Source organism: Cryptomeria japonica, chromosome 3 (assembly GCF_030272615.1).
Source record: "Cryptomeria japonica chromosome 3, Sugi_1.0, whole genome shotgun sequence".
NCBI classification, from domain to species: Eukaryota; Viridiplantae; Streptophyta; class Pinopsida; order Cupressales; family Cupressaceae; genus Cryptomeria; species Cryptomeria japonica.
Window position 1 is genome coordinate 907,519,780 of NC_081407.1, and position 19,433 is coordinate 907,539,212.

Genomic DNA, 19,433 nt, shown 5'->3' on the forward strand with positions numbered 1-19,433 from the left:
AATTATACAAAGCCCATCACGAACAAACCCCTTGAACGTAGAAGATTGAAATGACTTGGTGCGAGCTCCACGATTCTACAACAATTCCTTGAAAAAGCCTTCTACGATTTCTCAAAAAATATCCTTTGATTTTTATTAAACATCAAACAAAAAACTTCTAAAAATAATTGAGGAAAGAACACTAAAACTTCTAAAATATACTTTTAGTAATGAAGCTATGAATTTTATTAAAAAAATAGTCAAACAATTACCTCTACCTCTACTCTCGTAGCATGAAATGATAATTGATTGCAATTACCTCTACTCTCGTAGCATGAAATGATAATTGATTGTTTGATATTTACAAAGATGAAAGCTCCTTAAATAGAGATCACCAAAAAAGTTTCTAGAAACAGAAATGAAAGATAAAAAAGAAATATTATAAATAGGAACTAACTAAAAAAGGAAATTACCTAAACTACAAACTAAATGATCATTATAGAAAAATTACAATATTCCTTTAATATTAGTTTCTTCTTTATTATTTCTTTCTTCGTGTTATCTTACTCTTTTATTCTCTTGAATTACATTATTATTTTTGTCATGTTATACTCTTAAGTCCTCAATGTATACTCATTCTTCTGTACTCTCAATCCTTTCCTAAACCACTTTGGTGACTCGTTTAGCCTTCTAACCGTCTCTCCCCTTCTCTTTACTAGTTTGTCTTGGTCTACTCATAACCATTTTTTACCTCTTTAGCTCTCATCATTTTGATGATAGATCATAAGATTGTGATCCCAAAAGTTGATACAAATAAATTTTATATAATTAAATTTAAAAACTAATTTGTAGCCATTATTTTATTTTATTCACATTATTTTGAAGGTATATTCTTTCATATATATAAAGTAATATTACTAAACTGTTGATACAAATAAATTTTATATAATTAAATTTAAAAACTAATTTGTAGCCATTATTTTATTTTATTCACATTATTTTGAAGGTATATTCTTTCATATATATAAAGTAATATTACTAAACTGTACATAAAAACCTATGTAAAAGGCAACTAAAATATATATTTACTATGACCTAAACGTAGAAAAAGAGAAAAAATATTTTGATTTATTTATTTACAACTGGTTACTGACATTTAGCGTGATAGCAAGGTTCGATAAAGCCCATGGCAGGATGCATTTAACATGCTAGAGCGTGCAGCGAAGGGCCAGAATGATTTCCACACAAAACAACTTCAATAGCTAAGGTGTGTTAAGGGTCTTTGTTAGCATCATTTCAGAGGCAGCACAAAGTTTGAAAGCCACACAAACCCTATTCATCAAATTTGAAATAGGTATTGGATACAACTTGAATGTTAGGTTTTGACCTAACAATAATGGCTCACTGAGTCAAGTATATACAGTTCATAAAGGGTACCAGACCCATGACAGATCACAAAGCAACGCATCTAATTTCTACAATATTTTCGTAATTGCAGCTTTTCCAACATAACAAAATGTTCAATGTTTAAAAACTAGCGAGAACTACAAAATGGGTACAGAATAACAACTCAAGGATGAAAAAAACATTGGGAAAGTACCTGTTACATATAATAATTTTGTTGTAATCCCAGTCTTCAACCCAACGACATATCGCACAACGCTCAGTTGTCCAGTTCACTTTAATAGGTTCATACTTCGCTGGAACAATACCATTACCAATTCAAGTTCACCCATGTCAGGTAAAGAAAATTTTGTTAAATACAAACTAAATGATATATACTCTTGCTACAAGCATTCATGACAATTACATGATCTAGCTCAGGTCATTACAAATGTCAAAATATTCAAAATACCTACCTTGCAAGAAAAAACTTAATTCTTGTTCCCGGAATCTCCCAGGCGCACGACTATCAGAGCTAAAGTATGCAAGACCACTGGCCCCAGCCTCTAACATCCGGTTAATCTGCAAAATGGTGAGGACATGTGAATAATAACAATTACTATGAATCTCTTCAAACTCAAGCACTATCTGTAAATATGCAATGCCTGCAATATGCAACTAGATGAGGTACAAAACATTAAAATAGGAAGCAATTTGTTGATGGAAACTTCGAGCACCACCATACAAACTCAATGGCATAAAATGCATTTGGTGTATAGTTATATGTCAATCTACCCTCACTTATAATATTGCAAGGAAATAAAAAAAACATGAAATGACCTTCCTTATGGAAGATTTTCCTATGTTGCGAGGTACACAGCCCAGCCTGGGATTGTCCTGGACTGTGGATCCTACCCAGGTTTATCTGGACTAAATCCGGGCAGGGTCCACAGTCCACGCTCAAAGATAAAATTGGAAAACCTAAACCCAGCTTTATAGAAAATACCTAAGAACACTAACAGCACACAAAATATGTGCTGCTGTTGCAAAATTTTCCTTAGTATTGACAACGATGAGGGGCATGTGGATACTTATAGGACATGCATAATCCAGATAGTGGTAGTAGCACTGGCACTACTTGTGGTTCTAATGAACCAATAGACAACGTCCATGCTATATGAAGACCAATACTATGCTTTGTATTTCCTTAGTATTGACAACGATGAGGGGCATGTGGATACTTATAGGACATGCATAATCCAGATAGTGGTAGTAGCACTACTCGTGGTTCTAATGAACCAATAGACTACGTCCATGCTATATGAAGACCAATACTATGCTTTGTATTGAGTTTCCATATGCAATTGCATATCTGACCATTGACTATTGCTGTACTTTTGACATATATAAGTCGAATTTTTTTTATCTTTGGCATTTTGACATTGAATTATCAATTATCAATTGTGTTCTATACTTAATTTCAAATATTTCGTTCAAATTATGGCTATTTTTTCATATATTTTGTATGGCCAGACAAGCCATACTAAACCCAGATAAAAAATTAGCAAACCATTGTAACCATACCCTAGACATGTACACAATCTGGAAATGGCAACTTAGGGATTTCATCTAGAAATTCGGTATTGCTTGCCATTTTGTGAAAAGCAGACTTCAGTAAAGCTTTATAAGTTCAATCTTTACGTTAATCAGACTGTGTGTTCCGGAGTTAAAGGAGAACAGAGCTACTTAGGTTTCCAACATGCACAATTTTATTAGAGAAAAGCAAAATGTCTACAAAAGGAAGCAATTTCATAATAAGTTTTTAAAGGCTTATTGGCAGGATATAAAGGAAGAATCCCAACAAGTAGGTGTGTGAACGCAGGTCAATATATTAAAGAAGAAACATTAGGTAGAATATAAGAATCTAAATCTAATAGATAAACAGTGATAAAACACTAAATATTCTTCAAGAATTGTGCAGATTATAGTTACCAAAACCGGATTTGGGACAACCTCGGCAATTTTTCAAAAGACACTCCACTAGGCTCATTCAGACTCCCCTTGTCTTATTAAACAAATCAGCAGGCCTCATCTTGGTCTACTCGGACATGGAACTACAAGACTTAACAAGTACTTGGCAAGTCATGTAACAATGGTTTCAGCTAACAACCTACACACACAACCACAATGGAGGGAGAAACAGCTAGCACGTCCTATTAGCTTCATAGCTACAAAATAAGGGTTTTTTAATTTAAAGCTGTACTAAGAGATGAAACAGCAAATTTTCTGATGATACAATATTTTCATGAATGTTAGTTCTACGCTCACACTGCAAATATGCAACAATTTTGTGGCATAAGAACAAAAGAAACCAATGGATGCAAAAATATTTAAAGAGTGCGTTGATGAAAAGACAAGAGCACTGCCTTATAAACACAATAGCCCATACAAATACAAACAGTTCATGTCATTCCAGGCTAAGCTGCAACTTTGAAAGGAAGCAGAAGATGTGAAAACAAAGCTCCCACTAAATAGTTCATTGAACATGTCAAACATTAAAAGAGAAATACACACCCATGCCATAAGAGGTATATTTGAACTCTTCAATTTAATACTATCCTTCCATTTTTTCATCCTCGATCCTGTATGTTTTTCCCATAGAGAAAGTGTCATCCTCTTGCCTTTTCCACATTGACGACATTCACAAAGCATCCTGCAAAAAAATAAAAATCAAAAGGTTTGTTTGAAGATAAAATTACGTGCAAATAAGGTGAATCTTCAGAAAACAACTGTCATTGAATGTTTGAATGCACTAGTACCAAAAGATTCCACAAAAACTAACCTTCGTTGCTTCACCCACCAGATAAGTTCAGACTTTAAACCAGATTACAAGATAAGGGCTCAAAGATGGGTCCACAATGCTAAGCTATCTACAGGATAGCATAAATTTATCCGATTCATAAGCAAGCATGACTGTCTATGGATGTTAGGGAAGCACTGGCAGCTTTTACTTAAGGATGAAAAATTAAGGTAAGTGTTTCGAAATGGTTTGGAAATACAGGAAACTGGTCCAACTGATGAAAACTTCAACTTCAGAGAAACTTACCTCTAAATGCATATCACACAGCAAATCTTGAAGAATCAGAAAACAAAAGAGCAAACCAGCAAACACTGTCACAAGAACACTCCCAATGACGTCCCATTCAGTGCATTGAAACATAAAGCTAAATAAAACAGTAAAACCATTGAAACAAAGATGAAGAGCGGGGTCTGTGGGTGGAAGTGCTGCATTTGTGGCATCAATGGCTATGAAGCTAACCATGTTGGAAAACAACAATAAAAACCATAAAAACATGGCCCAGCAGGATATACTGAGTGGTAAAAAGTTTAAAGAGTGTTTCCACGATAAGTATCCAGGATTCGTGGGCATTAGCTTCAGGGTGATAATGTCTAAGTGACATGTTTTCACTCCGTCTGAAAGTGCATGCTGTGCCCAAGGCCCTGAGCACCTGTTTGTACCCCGCTGGCTGTGAAGGGCATTTAATGCTCCAAATTTACCGAACAAGAAAAAAAGCCATAAAAACATATCTAAAAGCTAGAGAGAAAGTTAAGCATGCTACAAATTAAGTACATTGTTAAGGTCAGTCACAAGTCATCGATTGTGTCTATCTAACTCAAAGAATTTGGAATACAAAATGAAGATTCAACACAAATATACAAAAAATTATTCACCATCAAATAACGACAGGAAATAATAAGAACAAGATCGCGTTCATTAATATTTGTGGCGATGTACACAGTCTCCATATATATAAAGATATTAGTTATCACTCACGATAAGAAATAAACTTGTGGATAGAGAACCTTGAATGGGATGGTGCATAAATAAGGGGTATGGTATGGATGTGGGATCAATCATACCTGCTGCAAACTACAACTCATTGGGTGGACTAAAACCCACTCAAATTAGAAAGCATTTCACTCCAGTCATGAGAGAAAAGCTACAGATTGTAAGCCATGACAACGAAGCCATAAATTATGAAGTTGTAAAAAAAGGGAATATAGAGAATGAATATGTTTTAAGTCTTAAGCTCGCATAAAATGGATATCAAGTTGCTGGCTTAAGAGCATACCCTACAAAGGATTCATAGCCCACCAAACCCCAACCTTCTAGGGACCCCAATTCTTATGTAAAACCCTCCCAACTCTTGTAGATATCCCTGCTATTCTGAAAAAACACACATCCTTCTATACCTCATTACTCAAAGATCTCCTCTTCCATAGAAATCTATCTATCTGAAGTGAAAAATAAGGAAAAACTAACCACAAAAAGAAACTACAAGAATGTTGAGGAAATTTCCAAGAATTAAGCCAACATGTTAAAAGCATTAGTCAGAATTTTGATAAATTTGACAGACATTTCACCTATGTTAATTGAAAATAAACAAGTTACCAGACAACAGTGACATTACAACTTATAAGTTATATACAACTATTTTCTCTCAAAAGAATCTTAACTACAATTACTTTTTGAGAACTGGGAAATGCACGTATAACTATGGCTGGAAACAGCAAAAGAATACTCATAAGATCGTTACCCAAGAACTTAGATGTGTTCATAATGAGAATAATATCAAAAAAGCAATAATAATAATAAGAGACAGATCTTTAAAAATGTCAAATGTCAATTGATTTTGTAAGAGGAAACAAAAATAACATTAAACTCACAAATGCTGCTTAGGCAAATATTTTCCGTCCTTCCCTGAACAGATGACAGCAAGATGATCTGGCACAACAATTGAGTTGACTTGTTTACTGGATCTGCATCCAAACATGTATAAATATGTATATCTTAATCTCCGGAATTAAGGACATCACCAAAAACATTAACGTAGCAGATCTAAGCATTGAAAATGCACAATTTTCTTCCGGTCTTTAAATAAGCAAAATTACTAATCTGGGTTTGATTAAGATGCTTTAAAAATCACTAGAAGGCATTAAAGTGTTCATGTGAATACTCACTTAATTGTCATCCGCTGCTTTTGAGATGCCTCAATACCCAACCCTTTCTTGCAATCAGGACAGAAATATTCGACATCTTTGAGATCCTTCTCACATAGAACAAAAGGAAAGATCAATTGTTATTTAAGTTATCCACTTTTAAGTCTTCGTATATTCAAGAAATGAAAATTAAAAGAAATAAGATGCCAATGTATGATGCAACCTTCAGATGATTGTAGCTAATTTTATCACATTCAGCATGAATCCAAATCTGACATTTGTCACATTGCACCTGTCAAGAAAAACATTAGCGAATCAGTCTCAATGCATTTCATTTTCAAGAATTTTTACGAAAATTTTAAACAACATATTTCCGCATCTCAACATTCCATTTTCATTTTGTCTCTCAAAAAATATAGAGTAGATTGCATCACCCAGCTGCCTTCATCTATAGCATGCCACACAGTCTTGCAAATCCCACAGTACTGTTTGAACTTGAATAGCTGCAATTGCATTACAGAAAAAGAGAACATTAAGAAAAATCTTTTTTTTCTGGAAAGGTGTTTAACCCGAAGTGGGAAAAAAGGGTCTGAGATGAATACTCCTATATACCTTAAAGCAGTGTCTACAAAGTGATTTGTTCAGATTAAAATTGTTCTTCTGTTTCAATGCTACTTTTGAAGGAATCTTTCCACCACAGCTACTGCACTCTCTTTTGTGATCATTTCCCGTCTGTATAAACTGAAAATTAGTAGATATTGGCATATTCTACTATTTAACTGTCTCTTAGAGATGATATCACCCATTTCTCTAAAGAACTAATTAGACAGTTATAAATACTATATTTGATCTCTATAAAGGACTAATAAGGTAACTTATAAAAGCATCTCGGTTGTTTTAACTAGCAAACGTATTCTATTACTAAAAGATGTAGAATTAGAAAGATGCAGAAATATGATATACAATTCTGATCTAGTTCACATTATCAAAGAAAAATATAGACAAGTGCTGAGAAAGCTACTTCAAAATACCATCTCAGTTAGCAGTAACTGAAAGAGAAGAATAGGGTTTTAAAGTCTCTAGTCTCTACAAAGAGTATGAAGTCTCTATATGAGTAAACAGACAAATCTGTGAATCTGTAGTGGATGGAAGTCAGTTTGCCTCAAAAGTTGGAACGGAACTCAAACGAAGATGTTAGTCTAGAAAACCAGAGGCTCGCTTCATTGGGAGCTGATTTCTGACAAGAAGCAAGGGCTACAATTTCTTCCTTTTTTTCTCCCTCTATAACTCCTTATTACTCCTCTTTCTGTTCGCTTTTTTCTCCCTCTATAACTCCTTATTACTCCTCTTTCTGTTCACTTGGCTTCGCTCTTTTCAAGAAAATTGAGAGATGAAAGCATTTTTGTTTGAGATTTTGCTTCCTTAAAATAGAACCTACTTCAAATCTTCGGACCACTGGAACAGCGTACCTGTCAATAGAAAAGTGGATTTTCAATAATTAGAGTAGACTGTACTTTGTCGATGCTCTCCAAAAGCATTTTTGCGATGGTATTTCTAACAACAGAAAACATTAAAGATTCTCTAAGACGGTTCAGACATGCAACCTGTGTCAGCTGGTGCTGAGTCAAGTTCAAATTCACCAGCCATAAAATTCGATAAAAAATCTACAGCAAAAATATTGCAATAAACTTTGGCTTTTGAGTCTGAAATACATGTTTATTAGACATAAGAGAACTACAGCCTCCTGACTGCATAAAGCAGCTGCCCTGGCTTTGGCCGTCTGTCAGCTAACTATTGAGTTCAAGAAAGACGGGAACCCAATCCTCACACTCCGTCTCGGGAATTCTAAGGTAGGAACAACGGTTAGGATCCCCTGTCGAGAGCTGGATCACCATCAGCCTGTGCCTGACCATAGCGTCTTTGATATTTTTCTTTCAAAACTTACCTAATACTTTGTAATCTGCTGCTGCCACTACATTCGGTGAACTTGTAACAAACTTGCATTTGCCTGTGCTAGATGCTTCTAGAATCAATTGCATAGGATGATTGAAGTCCAACCTTTCAGATCTCTCTACTGAATTCTTCACTGAGGGAAAGAGTGAAAGCCATTATTGGATATGTCTCAAATCAACAGTCCCATAAATAGTTTTCCCATAGCATAAAAGGAGGCATAGGGAGATGATGGGAAAGGGGCTTAAACTTTGGCCGAACTCCAAACTAGGCCAAACCAAAATATATAAGTAATAATTATTAGAAGTTCATAGAAATTCATAATTAATTATTATTTAATTAAATCAGCCCTATGTTAAAAAATTAACCAGTTAATAAATATTAATCAGATTGGTTAATTGTTTGAAGTCGAAAGCCAATACTGGAGATGTCTCAAATCAACAGTCCCATAAATAGTTTTCCCATAGTATAAAAGGGAGGCATATGGAGATGATGGGAAAGTGGCTTAAACTTTGGCCGAACTCCAAACTAGACCAAACCAAAAAAATATAAGTAATAATTATTATAAGTTTATAAAAATTCATAATTAATTATTACTTAATTAAATCAGCCCTATGTTAAAAATAAACTAATTAATAAATATTAATCGGATTGGTTAACTGTTTAAAGTTGAAAGCCAATACTGGAGATGTCTCAAATCAACAGTCCCATAAATAGTTTTCCCATAGTATAAAAGGAGGCATAGGAAGATGATGAGAAAGTGGATTAAACTTTGGCCGAACTCCAAAATAGACCAAACCAAAAAATATAAGTAATAATTATTAGAAATTTACAAAAATTCATAATTAATTATTACTTAATTAAACCAGCCCTATGTTAAAAAAAAACTAACCAATTAATAAATATTAATCAGATCGATTAATTGTTCAAAGTTTAAAACCTGTTTAATAATAAAAATTTAATTCTTTTACTAGTTTTTCCTAGCCACCCTCTCAAGGTTGAAAATTTCCTGGCCTCGGCAATACGTCCTCTCACAGTCCTCTGTTAGTATTAATATCGAATCTGCACCATGCCTGTCAACATAATGTTCCAGTTATATTTTTTATTTCGTTTCTGTAGCTAACCAAAATAGCATATAAATTACACTGTAAATATTATTTATAAATCAGTTGCCCTCCTACCGTCTATTCGATTTAATAGATATGTTATACAGGAGGTTAAATATTCCCAAAAAGATAAACTTCCAATTTCATCTTATGCCTAAATAGTAAAATGTTTTGAAGTTCTAAAATTTTGTTTAAAATATGTTGTTTAAAATTTTCGTATCAATTGAAAATGTTATGTTTTTATTAAAAACTATTTTTATAAAACTAGATTATTTTCACAATTGATTAGTATTTTTAACATAAAACAGTTTTTTTCATGTTTTTTAAATTACCAAATGCTTCATTATTACACTAACACCTGCAAGATTAGAAGATACAGGTTTGCAACAAAATATTAAAATGTATCAATTGAAGACGTTTTGCTATATATAAAAAATTCCCATTAAAAAAAAGACATTTCTGAAGATTAAATAATGTTATCGGGCTTGAAAAGCACAAGGAAAAAGTCTACGGAGAAATAAAATCCTCCACCAAAAAAAGCGTATGGAAACGAAAATGACATTCGATAAATTATATAGGCAAAATTCATTCGAAATGATTATGCATGTCTTCTCGTGGAGGATTTGAACACATGGAAATATCCGGAAATATATAGTACTTTTAAAGCTCGTGTACAAAGGAAACAATTTGTCATACTAAGGATGTAAACCTAATGAAAACGATCCATTTGAGCTTACGCCATTTATATCAAGTGCGTCATTTTGTTGTCTACGACCCGATGGGCTTAACTGTATGCAGAAAAGCCAGCAGATAATAACTGTCTACGATCCAATTTATCTGCTGGCTTACGCCATTTATATGACCCCATAAGCCACGCTCTTTCTTCCAATCTTTTTATAAGGTAAGCCTCTATATCTTTCTCAATTTAGAGAAATTTATAGGAGATTCCCTTGGAAAATTCATACCTTCTAAAGCTAAACTATTCCAAACTAACTTATGAATTTGAACATTGAATGGATCTATGTTGAGCCAACTGTAGCATGTAGGTTAGTAATTCATAAATATCAAGTAGGTAAAAGTTAATTAAGTCGTCAAGCTTTCTAAGCACAACGCTCTTCAGGCCATAATACTAATCAAAACATACAGTTTCCCCATTAATCATTGCAAGTATATTCATATATTGTTGAAATAGAGGCAGTTATATGATTGCCCACTTTGTAAAGATGTATTATCCTTGTAATTGTTATATATCTGTATATTGTTAGCAATAGTAGCAACCGCAGTAGCATTTATGGATTGCCCACTTTGTAAAGGCTGTGCCTTTCTGTTTCGGAGGGCCAGAATTACAGATAAATTTCTGGGTCACATCAACAAAGATGAAATGTTCTGTTTGCGCCCCAATTTCAAAGCCTCCTGACTGGGCACGTGTTGGGAAAGTGTAGAATATTATGCTCTGAAAGTATGGTCCATCGTAAACAAATGGCCCCTCAGAGCAAAGTCCAGGCTGAATATGGTGCCCAGACACTTCATTTGGCTGGCTTTCTTTCTTCACAGATTCCAGTCTCTTAAAGGTTCAGCCTCAGTTTGGGACATATACATGCATAGCTCTTTCTACATCAAGTTGGCACTTTGTGTCTTGGTGAACAATTATATTGGGAGTATTCTTAGACCAGTTTTTTCTTCAATTCATTGGCATCTCTGTGGAATGACTCCCCCCTTTCAAATGCTTAGGACAAATTGCCCCTCACCTTCCTTGTGGGATAATTACTAGACCTATTCCCGTTTCAAATACTTAGACAAATTGCTCCCTCACCTTTGTGGGATAACTACTAGACCTATCAAAGAGAAATTTGGATCTACAATACTACTTATATTCTGTATTCTATATTGTTCATCTTTCCAACCCTTGCTGCACCCGCAAATTACAGTGCCTTATCTGTCTCTATCTTGAGCTTGTTACTACTTCCTTTCAAATTTGTTATCCGTCTCTATTTTGAGCTTGTTACTTCTTCCCTTCAAATTTGTTATCGCGTACTCCTGTTTCAGCTAAGCTTCCATATATTTCTCACATTGTTTCTATTTTGGACATGCTTGAACGTACATACCATCGATTGATTGTTCCGTGTCATGTTAGCGTAAATACTTCTTGTCGTGTTACAGAGACATTCAATCTTCTCTATTTTTCTCATTAGAAATTTGTAAGACCCTTTCACTCAAGGTCTTTCTAGTGCACAGGGGAAGGCACCATCAAGCTTAGAATGGGTATCTTTTCTGTCAAAATACAACCGAAAATTGCACCCAACCTCAATCAGCAAAGCGCATATCATCAATGAGGTAATACTGAGAGAACGCTTGGCGATGCTTCAACCCGAGCATCGTCATAGAAATCTTTCAGCCTTATAACTCTATGAAAATTCTGATTTGGCAGAACGTTAATAGGATATTTACCACCAAAGTCGCAAATAAATTTTAACTTTTTACCTTTATCATTTTTCTTCCATGACCCTTTTTCCATTCTTTATGTTTGCCTCTTACGATTCTTCCTAAATGTATCTGTTTCACTTTACTTCCATCATCTAAGGTTTAAAATTTGAATCAACTTCTTAATCAATCCCATCTTTTCTCAGGGTAAATTGAGTTTCACATTTTCTCCTCTAACCTGCAGTGCCTAACCTTTGAGCCTTCTGTGTACTTCAAATTCTCCAATAACAGAGCGCTCGACTACTAATGATGCTTTCCTCCCTTGCAGTTGTATAGACAAGGTTTCTATTAACTTCCAGTATCTTTGCTCGACTTTTTTCTTTGAAAACCGTGAATATGATACAGCTGGAATACCGTGTGTGCGACATACACACAGACACATCACAAATGTTCAAAAGAGGTTACACTATAAAAGAGGTAATAGATGTATTCTTAATTTGGAAATGTAACTGGTAAGAGAAATTTAATTTGTACATTGGAGCTTAGAAGGAAGAGCCCACGCATCATAATAACTAAAAATAAAGAATTTCCACAGCCAATAATGTGCTTTGCAACAAAAAGCAGCCAAAAGCTCTCAATGTATGGGCTCCAAGATGTACGGTATATATGCTTGCCTCTCTCTATCGTTGTTAAGTCTTGTTGTTCATTTTGTGCCTTTTTTTAATATATATTTGTCGGATACAGCTAGGATTTCGTATCAATCGTATGACACATACCCAAGCCCTGTTCAAATACTAATATAGCCGAAACATGTATCTACAGTGAATACGTTAACAATACTGAGATATTAAGTATCTTCACTGTGCTACCACATTCTTTATTGTACCCCGATTTATTCAAGTCTTGTTTTCACTCTGTTGCTGGTCTCCCTTTGTACATCATCATTCGGAGACAATTAAAATAAATATGATATACAGAAGGCAGGATATGCTAATATATTGTTTGAACTTATACTTCTTGAGCTTTTAAATTTCAATTTACCATTCTGAGATCACCAAAATTTTGACAGAAACAAACACACAACAACAGCCATCGTAGAGCGAGTATCAAGTCTGGTAATCCCATGCAATTGAAAACTTGAACAAAACAAGAAAAACTTTCACAATTACTAAATTATACCCTGAATTGAAATAAATGAATTCCTTCAAAGAGATAGACAAATTCTAAGAGTCAAAATACATAGATATTTTAATCCAGATTATTTAATTTGATAGTAATCCATTCTTAAAACGCTAAGATGAATTAATAAGAAAAACAGAAAGCAATAATATCTATTAGTTTATTAGTACAACCTGTTGGCCTTTGCTGGCATCAACAACTTGACTAGCATTCCCATGGCCCGTTAAAGAGCCTTGTGCTCCCTGGTTCGAGGTACTATCAAGAGGGCACTCCTCCAGATCTGTAAAACCATATTCTGCTAAAATTGCTTCTTCAATTGCCATTTTAAAGTCACTGGGCTTGTTCTTATTTAGCTGCGTTTGACCTTGAAATCTAATAAACGCCAGATTTCTGTCAGAACTATACACATGGATAGAACGTATCTTTTTCATATGCGCATATATAAAAATACAAGTCGATCTTATATATCGTGTTATTTTAGAACAATTGAAATATGCATACTTAACACAGATGGACTTGCACTTTGAAGCTGCCCAAAGTCGGTCACATACTCACCTTTCCAGATGCTCCATAAAAGGAAAAATCATCCCTTGCCTCACCCATGCATAATCCTATTGCCATCATAAAATCAAAATCTAGAAAAAAAAAATCAACAAGAGAGAAATCACCAAAAATCGTGATTTCATAGGATGTGTAAACTTACAGAACTAAAAAAGACAAAAAAAGTACATGTAACTGGTAATCTAATAGCAGCATACCCTCTCTTTCTCTTTTCCTGAAGAATGGCCAAAAAACATAACACACAATCGTCCTGGAACACAAACACTGAGCACTTTATCTGGAGCCTCTCGGATGGGATCTATTATTATAGCGGGCCAGGCAGGATCTTTACGCTTGCCAGATTTAGCCCAGACTATATCGCCTAAAGCAAATTGTTCTAGTGGATGTAAATCCTTCGCTGCAACACCAGATGTCGTTTTTTCTTTAACCACAATGCTCGGTACACTGTTCAAACCTGCTAATTCAGATGTTCTCTGCAAAAACTGTGGGATTGTCGTCCTACATTTATTTTCTAAAACCATATTCCATTTCATAGTATGATCGACAGTCTTTGGAAGGGGAATTTCTACTGGAATTTCTTCTTGAAATTTGTAACCATTTTGGGTCTTTCTGTGAATCAAATTAGCACCTTGTGATCCTTTTGGCTTTACGGTAGGCTGTCTGGTGGAAATTGTAATTGACAAAGGAGAATGTGTTGTGCGAATCTGTCCTTCCTCAAAGCGTTTCAAGACTTTAGATTGGCTCTTCTTCACTGGCTCTACTTTAGATGGTCCCTTCTTCACTGGTTCCACTTTAGATGGACCCTTCTTCCATGGTTCAAGAATAGAATCTTTGAAACGAGAAGGAAGCGTTTGGGCTCTTCCCCGAGTTCCCCTTACAAGTGGAGCACGTGCATCCATTTCTATCAACTCTGCAGATTGTTTTGCTGTGTAATAATCTTTTGCCATGCCATTTGTCTTTCTCATCCCAGCTTCTCTGCTTAGAGAAAAAGAGGATGTCTCAGTTGCCCATGAGACCTCTGAGCTAGGACCATTGCTGTCTGTCTGTCTCTCTTCACTAGTTTTTGCATGCAAATATGGTAATGTTTCATAAGTAGAGTCAGAACCATTAGATGAAGAAGAGCAATTTCTACAGGAATCACTTGTGCATTCAATCTGTCTCGTCACAGTGCTGTGGCTAATTGCGATAGGATAAATTATATTTGCAACAGGTAAAAGCGAATCTGAAAAAGAATTATTCTCTCTTCTTCTTTTGGGTGGATTCCCCAAATAATCTGGATCATCTGTCTCTTCTTTAATACGCTTAGGCACCTGCATCCCATCTTCTGTTAACTCTCTGTACCTCTCTTGCATGATAGAGCTTGTTTTCCTGTCATAAACAAAAAAATTCATATTATTAAGCACAAATAACACACTGCATTACAGCCACAAAAATACATGAATAAAAAATGGCATGCCAAAAAGCAATCATATACAGAAGCTCGTGGTATCATGACGACAGATCATTAACTCAAATAATGGTCATTTACTTGAAGCTAAAAACTTGCAAACTGTAAATCCCGGATGCATGTGCAACCAAGAAGAGCAACCTTAGCTGTTACATACAGGGTTTCAAAGCAGCGAGTTTCTCTGCAATGCCCAACACAGATGTCAAGAACAAAACTCTGGGCCACTCAATGGATGACCCTAAGTAATGCATAGAAAGTAAACAACTAGTATCTTGCATGGCTGGAAAACATGAGATGAACATTGTTGGAAAACATGTGCTAAGGATTGCTGGAAAACATGAGCTTGGAATCACTAATGGAATAGATTAGATAAATTTTGAAGTCATAAGGAAAACAAATTTGTTCGGATCTCTCACTAAGAATGTTTATCTCTTGCCAGGTTTTTAACAGAATTTGGAAATTCAATGACCAGAAATATATTAACTTCACTGCAGCCCATATTACGTAACAGGTTATGCCAGGCCTGGTAATGTGGCCATTTCATGCATTATCCCAACCAAATAAATTTTATACAATAGATTTCAAAGATGAGACCAAAAGATTCCCGATGAAAATAAATAGAAAACAGGAAACCTGCATCTATCGTAAAATAATCAAGACAACATAGGTCACTATGAGAACCAGAACTAATGACCCGATTTCAAGCTCCAACAAGGAAAATTTGGAATGATACCCAGACTGCCGTCTCTAGCAATAGGATAGTTATCAGGCTATCACGCGTAATATTTTTTTTGGTGCAAATTACATTAGTCAAATACTAATCATTATTTCAGCATAAAATAACCAGAACCAACAAAAATTATTAAAAAAAATTACCACAAAATTTTCAACCGAATAAGCAAGTCTAAGCATTAATTAGCATACAGTAGCCATTAAAAAGTGCCACCATAACCAAAATACGGCTGCAAATAACAAATAGCGTACTTCAATAACAAAGAACGAGATTTTTAGTACTCGATAAACATATGAATGAAATTTTATACAAGATTTCAAGAAAGCTATCACTAAACAAATGCCTCTTAAAAAATCGAGATAATTTGATTTTTTTCGTCTCTCATTTGTTAAACCTTTGAACTTCGAGAGTTCCAGGCTCTACGGCACTTTGATGGCATAGAGGCGTCCAAACTCAGGGAGGTCAAACAATTTGCCTTCACTAACTCAAACCCCAGGAAAGCTGGCAATCTGCAATACTGATTCCCCGGATTCGAATCCCACTGTTTCTATCTCATTGATTATGCAGAAATCCGGGGGCAAGTCCCAGGACTGTGATCTTAAGATTATTCATTATTCCTGAGTTATATTGCCTACTGTATCCTGCCTACATAAAAAATTACACTATTTCTGTGTCAAATCCAACAAAACGCAGGCACTTGATAATTTTTGTATTCATCTACTTCACACGGAGGGATTGTTGTATAACATTGAAACGGATAAGTTTGGCTCAATTCATTCAAATATAGGAGCAGATTAAAATAGCAGTTTGACAAATCTTGATAGCAGACAATTTCCTACATGAGTCAATCGATTCAAAAAACCATATACGTTTGCATTACCAAATTCTCAACTATACGTATTCTCATTTTTATTTTGCCATTTGACTCAACAGCATTTTCACGAGCTCTTTTTAATAAAAATTCGCTAAGAGCAAATGCTCTTTACAACAGCGTGCCGCTATGAATGCTTTTATTTTACATTTGGGTTCGTTTCTCCCTGCAATTTGTTGCATAAGATTGCAAGGTGCAAAATTTAAAGTCATCGTGTAAAGATTAATGTCGAGCCATAAAAAACATTTGCATTAACTTTAAAAGCTACAAATATGTGCCACTAAAATTACTCAGTAGAGTGCTCACACTTGTACTTCTCCCTGGCAAAACCGATGCTCAAGGTTTCCTTAAAGATCCCTACTTTTTAAACATTTCACTCCGGTCAGTGGGCACAAATAAATAGGATAAACGTGTCATACGGTATCCCCACGAATACATGTTTATAACGTACTGAGACTTCTAGAACCAAGAAATGATTCCGCTCTGAATTAACATATCCAAACAGTGCAGAGAACCAATATATGACTAATTTCGAAACCAGTTCCATGTTTCCCGCAAATAGCAAGATCTAGCAACTGGTTCTTCAAAATTCAAATAACAATAAAACATGAAAGACGAGCATCGCTACTGGTGAAATTCGCATAGTTAACAATGCCCCTCTAATCTACCAATCGGAGTTCATAAATTCATAAAGTAAAGGAGGGAACTGTTACTAGTACAATTCAATGACTTTTTGATCTAGATACTGGATCGACATAAGTACACAGAGCAACGAAGAGTAGCATTGTTGCTGATAAATTCAGAGACTTCAAGAGGCCCCTCTAAGCCCGCCCATTCACAATCATAAACTATTTCCTTTGTACAAAACTAACAGACCTTATATAGCCTACCGTACTGCAAGTTTTCAACTTTACAGGCTCTTGTGTTGCACCATAAGAAGCATCGCGCTGCCCTCAAATTATAATCTCTACATTGGTCCATACAAACCTTTTGACGTTGCAATAAGACCACATTCCTCCGAACTGACAATCCTAAGTTCTTTTACTTTCTGTTTCTCTTCTTGTTTAGTACATTAACAGCCATCATCCAAAAAAGAAAACTAAACAAAAAGTCATGAACCCATTCCCATTACCAAAAAGAACAACTGAAGCCAATCGAATTCAACCATAAATTACCCAATTTTTCAATTAAGAAAATAAGCAATCCATCAACTATATAAATTCTCCAATTCTACTTCACTAACCAAAAAAACCATGCTTACTAAACAGTAATTCCCACAAATGTCGCACATGCTTTCACCTTAAGGAACGCACCCAAACACAACTAAAAATATATTTCAGCTAATCACCGCGGGCCACGTCAACTAATCAGTAAATTTCTCGCATTCAAAACTTGACACATAGGCCCACGAAACAAAAACAAACAAAATACTACTTCACAAAATCAAAACTCAAAAATAGAAACAGAGCAGATACAGTCTTGATTTTAAGAAAGGGTTACAATCTATTTTACCAGATAGAATTGGCAGGGGCTAAACCCCCAGTTTCACCATCAAACATTTTCCCTGCATCAATCCACCGAAAACAAAAGAAAAAGCTCCTTTAAAAATAAACCACACCTTTCACGCTGCAAATTGTTGCCAGTATAATGCCAACTGCTGAATCAAAAATGCCATGGATTCCAACTCGTTAAAAACTAATCTTCTTTAATTAAATCAAATACCTCGAAATCTAAACCATTAAGGGCCGCGGAACCCCCAAATTAGCCGGAAAAATCAGCTCTTTTCGAGCGGTGAAAATTCGCACGAAGAGGTTTTCACATTTTCCCTCGGCAAATCAGATGTCCGCGCCAATCTCCGCGCCCTGAAGCGCCTTTCTATTTTCTCTTTGACTCTGTTTTGCCTCAGGCGGATAACGAAAAAATATAAAAATTATATATTAACGCTGGTAAGCAGAGGGTTATTGCAGTGGCCGGGATTAACAGTAACAGAAATTGCTAAGCACCGCCCCGGTGCGTTGCCGTTATTGTCTCCCGTTACTTGACAGCGATTTATTCTTTGTTTCTTTGCCGAAAGCCTATTGAGGGCTCTTGTCTTATATTTTTCCCCGGGAAGTAAAGGCCAATTATCGTATGGGTTGGGGATGCTGACTAGGATGACAGTTAGACCTATATTGCGCAACTTAGCGTCTACGTGGACAATGCACTGCCCAATTTCCTTTCTTGATTTGGGCGGACACAACTTTCCTTTTTTTTTTTTCCTAGCTAGGTAATTATAGATAAAATTCTTTGCATTTTCGAATATCTTATTTTATCTTTTGCTATAAAAAGCAATCCAGTCCAACAACGTTCTAGGCAAAAAGATTTTAAATTTTCCCATTTTATGTCTTCGTGGGAATGTCATGCTTGGGACAAGGAAAACTCTCAATTAATAATTTTTTTTGACAATTAAAAATAAATAAAATTGTATTTATTGAACTTTTAAAAAATTAGAAAAATAAGTTTAAAAATGTTTAATAAATGTTAAAGAATATTAAAACTTATAAAATATAATAAAATATTAAAATTATAAAAAAATAATCGTCTAATGTTTTAATCTAATCCTTCATAATTTGTTAATTCTTGCGAGCACAGCAGGCGATATCTATTTTACCAAATTTGCTCAAGGTACAATCATGGCTTCATCCCTTATGATGTTGAAGCCTTACACTCAACAAGACTTGATTTTCGGTGGGCACATTTGGAGCCATTCAACTTCACCAATAGACCATAACTTTTTGCTTCCTCATATCTTGCAAGGAGGAT

At 35.1% G+C, this 19,433-nt stretch overlaps 1 protein-coding gene across 4 annotated transcripts in view; it reads right to left on the reverse strand.

The window, feature by feature from the left end:
- LOC131067017 (histone-lysine N-methyltransferase ATX5) overlaps positions 1 to 19,433 on the reverse strand; it is a 54,487-nt gene that overhangs the window by 23,413 nt on the left and 11,641 nt on the right. For 2 of the 4 annotated variants that reach the window (XM_058001946.2, XM_058001945.2), the window contains exons 1-13: positions 18,354 to 18,696; positions 18,144 to 18,195; positions 13,778 to 14,948; positions 13,575 to 13,630; positions 13,193 to 13,391; positions 6,976 to 7,095; positions 6,798 to 6,866; positions 6,587 to 6,655; positions 6,385 to 6,470; positions 6,091 to 6,183; positions 3,937 to 4,075; positions 1,839 to 1,944; positions 1,580 to 1,679 (exon numbers count right to left, since the gene is read on the reverse strand). In XM_058001946.2, coding sequence (XP_057857929.2) covers positions 1,580 to 1,679; positions 1,839 to 1,944; positions 3,937 to 4,075; positions 6,091 to 6,183; positions 6,385 to 6,470; positions 6,587 to 6,655; positions 6,798 to 6,866; positions 6,976 to 7,095; positions 13,193 to 13,391; positions 13,575 to 13,630; positions 13,778 to 14,948; positions 18,144 to 18,190 — 2,255 coding nt within the window. In that variant the 5' untranslated portion in view covers positions 18,191 to 18,195; positions 18,354 to 18,696. Of the gene's footprint in view, positions 1 to 1,579; positions 1,680 to 1,838; positions 1,945 to 3,936; positions 4,076 to 6,090; positions 6,184 to 6,384; positions 6,471 to 6,586; positions 6,656 to 6,797; positions 6,867 to 6,975; positions 7,096 to 13,192; positions 13,392 to 13,574; positions 13,631 to 13,777; positions 14,949 to 18,143; positions 18,196 to 18,353; positions 18,697 to 19,433 lie in introns of those variants that run through there. The other 2 variants (XM_058001948.2, XM_058001947.2) reach the window with 2 other exon arrangements.